Source organism: Amphibalanus amphitrite, unplaced genomic scaffold (genome assembly GCF_019059575.1).
Source record: "Amphibalanus amphitrite isolate SeventyFive unplaced genomic scaffold, NRLGWU_Aamphi_draft 000056F_arrow, whole genome shotgun sequence".
Lineage (NCBI taxonomy): Eukaryota > Metazoa > Arthropoda > Thecostraca > Balanomorpha > Balanidae > Amphibalanus > Amphibalanus amphitrite.
In genome coordinates, this window is record NW_024881552.1 from 444,724 (window position 1) to 451,231 (window position 6,508).

The 6,508-nt window shown below is 50.6% G+C and overlaps 1 protein-coding gene across 1 annotated transcript in view; it reads left to right on the forward strand.

The window, feature by feature from the left end:
• LOC122378173 (Fanconi anemia group M protein-like) overlaps positions 1–4,399 on the forward strand; it is a 32,850-nt gene extending 28,451 nt beyond the window's left edge. Inside the window, exons 19-24 of the mRNA XM_043358928.1 lie at positions 162–980; positions 1,204–1,375; positions 1,685–1,891; positions 2,196–2,394; positions 2,897–3,020; positions 4,002–4,399. Coding sequence (XP_043214863.1) covers positions 162–980; positions 1,204–1,375; positions 1,685–1,891; positions 2,196–2,394; positions 2,897–2,996 — 1,497 coding nt within the window. The 3' untranslated portion in view covers positions 2,997–3,020; positions 4,002–4,399. The remainder of the gene's footprint in view (positions 1–161; positions 981–1,203; positions 1,376–1,684; positions 1,892–2,195; positions 2,395–2,896; positions 3,021–4,001) is intronic.
• The last annotated feature ends 2,109 nt before the right edge of the window (positions 4,400–6,508 follow it).

Below are 6,508 nucleotides of genomic sequence, written 5' to 3' on the forward strand. Positions count from 1 at the left end.
GCTAGCCTCTGCTCATGAGCTATGTCCCTCGAAAATTAGAGAAATCGTTACCGGCTAAACAAAGTTATAATTGATCTCAACATTTTCGTTCGTGTTTCGTGTTAGGGTGCGTCAAAGCCTATCAATTCAAAATTACGAACATTCTGCCCCCGCTTTTACAGGACAGTTTCTGCGTGGACAGTGACCACGTGGAGTACGTCAGTTCGGCCTCCTCCCACGGCGAATCGCCGGCGAAACGGCAGAGGGGACGGCGCAGACGGATCATGGCAGTCTCGTCCAGCGAGGGAGAGCGCTCTCCAGTCGGCCGCCGCGGCACCAGCACTACCAGGCAGAGCGACCCTAGTGCTACCCTGCGGAGTGACGCTAACACAACCAATCGGCCCCCATCTGGATCAGAGTCTGATGCTGACTTTCAGCTGGATGGTACCGAGGCGAATCCTCGCACGGTTGAACGTAAAAGGGTGACGAAGAAGTCTTCCGATGAAAAGACCAAGACTTCTTCATCCACGAATGGTGTCTGGCTGTCCAGCAAGCGTCCGGCTGGATCGATTCTTAAATCCAGCGCTAAAGCGAAGAGGCGGTCAGATCCTGATGATCCGTTTGAAACTCCTACTTTTGGAACGAGCAAGAAACACACACCACGTAATATGGATCGCCCGGTCTTCGATCTCGGCCTATTCGACAGCGACGACGAAATACCGACGGCAGCGCCTCTATCGGAGCGAAAAGAAAACATAGTTCCTGATTCTGCCGAGAGGGCGCGCCAGGCTCGTCTGGAGCGGGCGCGACAGAAGCAGGCCGAGTTTCGGGAGCGGCTGAGTATGAGGCGGACACCACAGACGGCAGGCTCGGCTGGTGGAGGAGGTGTGGAGGTGGCCGGTGGGGGCGGATCGGCCGGCCCCAGCGGGGTCCAGAGCCGCCCTCCGGTCCCGTCAGCGGGGAGCGGGCGGCAGGGGGCGCCGGGGCGGAGCTCAGAACAGGTGAGGAACGGCGGGAACTGGCTTAGGTGATTATTATCAGTTGTATGTTCTAAACGGACATAGTCGTACACCAGCTAGAATGTGTTGTGTTTTATGGATATGTCTATTAGCATGAGTTGTCAGCGCCTGTTCGGATGATTATGAATATGGCAAAACTCACTAATTGATACTACCGCTATTTCTATGCTGCTGACTGATGATCTACCTCGCCCCCTCTCCTCAGCCGGCCCCCGGTCCGCTGGTTATAATAGCCAGCTCCCGGGAGGTGAGCTGCGCGCCTCGCCTCCTCTCCGACCTGCGGGCCGTGCACCGGGCGCGAACGGAGGTCCGCTCACTGCCGGCAGAGGACTATATCGTCAGCAGGAGGGCGGCCGTGGTGCGGCGACCCGCCGCCGGTGAGAGCAAGGGAGGGCAGAGAGAGGATGAAGGTGGTAGTGGGAATAAACATGGGATTCCGCTTATCACTTTTGGACTCATGGTATTGCTTTTCTTATTCATCTTCTTGTTTGCTTCACAATATAAGATTTATCGAATATCATCGAAAATGTGTTGTATTTCTTTCGTATATGCTATTGTCCAAGATATACGTCTTTTTGCATCACCGTGTGATGCCCTTCAAACTTCGCTGATTGACTGATAAGCAAGCTGTGATGGTGGTTCAATGCGCTACCCTCATCGGACTCACGCCCCCCGCCTCCATTCAGACCTACAGACGGCGCCGGGCCGGCGGCGGCTGGTGGCGCGCCTCCAGCGGCTCTGTCGGCTCTACAGTCGCTGCTGGCTGCTGGTGGAGCGGGACAGGGTCAAACCGGGCACCGCGCCGCCGCCCGAGCGGCGGCCGCGGGCCGCCGACCAGCTGATCGCTCAGCTGACCCGCGCGAGCGTCACCGTACTGCACACAGACTCGCCAGGTGAGAAGAACTGTTTGCTTTCTGTTCCGATTATTTATGGCATCTCGGCCAATTTACCTGGTGCTAAGTGAAGGTCAGAATTGTAGATTGATATGGATTGTAGCGTCAGTGCGAGTGAATAAAGGAGTTTTGTTCCTTAAAATGTAAAAAGGCTCCAATATTTTTCGTCCTGCCTGGATGCTTGAGTTTTTCCTAGCCTACCTCTTTGGCTGTCGCCCGCGGCATACACGTCTCATTATTTCAGTCTGCTGTATTCCTCTCAAAGAGGTCCATCGCTAATGATTGCGCCATTTCCCATCCACAGACCAGTCTGCCTCGGTTCTGAGCCGGCTGGCGGCCGCCGAGCGGCAGGCCGGCTGGTGTCTGCCGCCGCCGCCAGAGGCGCCACCAGCGCCGATAGAGGACGCTCGCCGCCGGTTTCTGGAGGCGCTGCCGGCCGTGAGCGTTCCGCTGGCCGGCGACATTCGCACAGAGTTCGGCACGCTGGCGCAGTTTCTGCAGAGGTGAGGCACGGAATAACACTACTCTCGAGCTGTGATGGGCTCTTACATTACTGTGTAACGCTGGCACCAGGATTATGGACTCCCAAGAGTTTTGCTCCCAAGATTCGAACACAGGCTTTGTTACATTTTTTTTTTTGTGTAAAGTTTTCAATTTCGATCATCGTTTCTTGTATGAATTTACCAACATCAGCCTAATTTCTGAGACAGCTGGCCGTGTCTGGATCTTGTTAAACGGAAACAATCGTTTTGCTTCATTTTTATATCTACCCAATGCATTTTTATGAAGCTCTAAGTAAGTAACATTAATTTTATTACGGATAATTATATTTCATGCAGACAATTTTTTCTCCTCCCACCCGCCCATTCCCCACCAACTTTGGTCACTGATTACGTATGCCTGTGAAGTTAAGGCTGGTCCGATTTATCCGTGGTCGTACCACTAACTCACCCCTGTGCCCCCCCCCCCCCCCTCCCGCCTCGTCTCCCGCCCGTCCGTCCACAGCTCGCCTACAGAGCTGGAGAGGAGACTGGCCGGTGTGACGTCACACGGTAGAGCGGTGGAGCTGTGTCAGGCGCTCAGGTGGAGCTTCAGCCAGCAGTAACCTGATCTGACCTGACCTGTGTGAGGTCTGACTGGGCCCAGCGGGGACAGGTCCGACCTGACTTAACCCTATTAGTGGCAGGCTCCTGGCTACCCCATATTAGTGGCAGGGGGGGGGGGCTGTTTACGACCCCCCTTGATATCTCGAGATCTAACCGGCCGATTTTCAAAATTCAAACGGCATTCGATTTGGCTCAACGAGATCTACATTTCTAAAAAAAAATAAAATTAAAAAATGTCAATAAGGGGGTAGAGGGGGGTAAAAACGGGCAAATTGCAGATACATTTTAGACTGTTTATCACGGCCAGGTTTCTGAACCAATCTTAACGCAACTTTTGCCGATCGATAGAGAATGAACCAGAAATTCACATGGATCCTAAAAATATGCATTTTCAAAAATCATAGGCGGATACAGATCATTGAGATTGGGGGTACACAAAAGTATAGTAAATAAGGTTTTTGTTGGTACTGTTTCTAAAAAGGGTGGCAATGGTCTTGTTATGTTACAATTTTCTTATGAGAGAACGACTAAAATTGTATTGGTCATGCATAGGCGGTGTCAGGGCACCTATGTTGGGAGGTAAAAAATAACCCCCCTTTTTGGACGCCTGGATCCGCCTATTATAGCAAAACGTGTCAAAAGAGGATGCACAATAACTTTGTATATGTTATCACATGATACCTTTCATTCACTGTTCGTAAAACTGGTGCAGCATCGTGATCTTCGCCCAAATGACTCGCTTCACGAATAGGACCCCCCAATTCCCAGTGCTCTGGAGCCGCCCCTGGTAAAGTTATGAACTTAAAATTTTCAGGGAATGTGCCCAATTTAGTTTTAGGAAAAGTCAGAAAATTTCAGCATCGTAGCTTCAGCGGTTTCGGAGATATTCCCGAAAAACCTGAGGGGTGGATAAAAACAACCCCCCCCCCCTGCCACTAATAGGGTTAACTGGTCTGATGTGATCTGATCGTTCTAACCTGATCTGATTTGACCCGACCTGAACCGGCGGGAGGGTGTCAACGGTCGGTCAACGACCTGATGCAGCGCAACGAACTCGAACTCTGTCATCGAACTTAGAGACGAAACTCGAACCGACGCGATGCTGTGATATGGTTCCGTGCACGAGCTCACATTTTGTCAGTGTCTCATGTATTTCCTGATAGGAACAGCTGACTTAGTACTAGTCTCAGTGGCACTGAGGTTCGGTTGCGGTCCTAAGTATGTCGGCTCAGTCCGGTATGGGATGGACAGGAGTTCTACTGAATACCGGAGCGTTGGCTTGCCCTATCAGGTTGTTTGTAAATGAAACGAACTACTTTTTGTCACGTGTTGTATGTGAGAAAGGATTCTGAGGGCTGTGACTTGTTGATGTGTATAACTGTAAATAAAATATCATATATTTGTCTGGCTTTGCAATACAGGATGTATGTTTTCTTATTTGCATTGGTGTGAAACTGAACGTTGATGGTCTTCTGTAATCCCATGTTTGCGCGAGGCACGTAAAAAACGTCAATCAGTGCATTCTAATAATGGAAACCAATTAGTAGAACGCATAGAAGGGGATGAAGTGTGTTAAGGCCGTGTTAAGGCAGATGCGGTACGAGAGAATAGCACAAAGTTTGTATAAAAGCACGATCTATGATAACTTCCACATCACGTGCAGCCTGGTACAGAAAGTCAGTGAACTCCTGGGACTCTCGAAGCTGCGCACTTTAGCGATCTATCGTCTATTTTATGTTTGTTTTTCTTCTTGAACTGCATGACGAAGTTCATGAAGAATGTGCGTCTGCTTCGAATCACACTGCAGAAGCGTCCGTTTACCATGGTTATGTATTTTAAACATTACCATATGTAGATTTGCCATTTTCGAGTTGGGGATTCTGTTTTAGTTTTGAAGTTGTTGGGAGCGATGGAACTGGACCAGCTGTACGTTGGTCTCGTGCCACGCTGGTACGCAATAGACCTGTAACGCCGCAGCAACTGATGGACAGCTGATCGGCTGACACGAATGCGAATGACACCAAATAGATTGATAAATCGGCGCGTTGAAGTTCGCAGTTAGCGTTACGGCTAATTCTGCTCACCTTACAAAAGCCTACACATGCCAAAATTGTAGCAATTGCCAATTATTGATGCGTAGGTAATGTGCATTTTTGCGTCAGGAATCAGTGATAATCCAAATACCGACACAAGTTCGCTGAAGGAACATGATAGAGACGGAGATGGACGTCACGTGTGCGTGTTGCACATTTATCGGTGGTTTTATATGTATATCAGTGACGACGTCACTGATATACATATAAAACCACCGATAAATGTGCAACACGCACACTTCACATGTTTACGTCACTTCAATCGACCAATGCATTGCCATACCTCCCAGGCTGCGGAGTCGATGGATTTTCGATGACTCCGACTCCGACTCCGGCTTTCAAAAACCAGCTCCGACTCCGGCTCCGCAGCCCTGGCAGGTCTGCGGAGTCGATGAATTTTTGGTGACTCCGACTCCGACTCCGACTCCGACTCCGACTCCGCAGCCGACTTCCTCCTACCTCCGTCCCGTCCTCCATGAACCTCCCCTCCCCTTCTATGTGACGTTACCGCGCGCCGTGTTTATAGTCACCGTGACCGCGCGCGACGTGCCCTCGGGGCAGAGATCACGTGACCTACGAAACGTGCGCGCTCGCGTAGCCCGAGGCAGTTCAAGTTTGCAGCCGGAGGAGTGCGTGCATGGAGTTGTGTGCGGTTTTTGGTGGTGCGTTTTCGATGTGGGTGTGTGATGTGGTGATAATTAAATGTTCATCAGTGACCACGGGGAACGATGAAACTCAGTTGTGCTTGTGCGAGTGAGATGAGCAATGGTTCATCAGTTACGTGCGTCGTGGTGCGAACTTCCGGACCTGACCGGCGCGGCGGCCCCGCCATGTTGGCCCCGAACGATGGAGCCGAGAAAGGTCAGTCCACGGGGGCGTGGGGGGTGTTTGGGTGGGTAGTTGGATTCGATAGAATGTTTCGAACTTTCAGGTTTGATCGTGGTCTTGTGTTATTTGCGTTTTTGAGTTCTGGCCTTACTCTTAGCGCTCACTCCCTTGCTTACATCCCAGCGATGCATGTCATCCATTTTGATTTGGCCATTTGAGGCCTGCCCTCGGCGCCGCCTGCCCGCGGTGCCGGGCGGCGGCTCCTGTCCTTACATCCTCAAACACGCCAAAAACCGCCAAAACGGAGTGACCATGTGGATTGGTCTTGTTTTGTTTGTTTTTTTTTTTAAGAGGGCTGAGTGGTGAGGAGTCATGACAGTCAGGACTTGGACTGAAGTTCTCGATTATTACGGTCTTCATAAAGCTACTCAATACTCATCCTTCTAAGTTTTTAATTTTATCCTGACATGTCCTAGACCCTGGCTTACCTATACCTACAAGGTTTATCGCAAACTGTGGACAATTCAAAAGGTGTGGTTGTGTTCCATCCTATTCTTTTTGTAATTATAAAGCGTTGCTGAACTGAACGA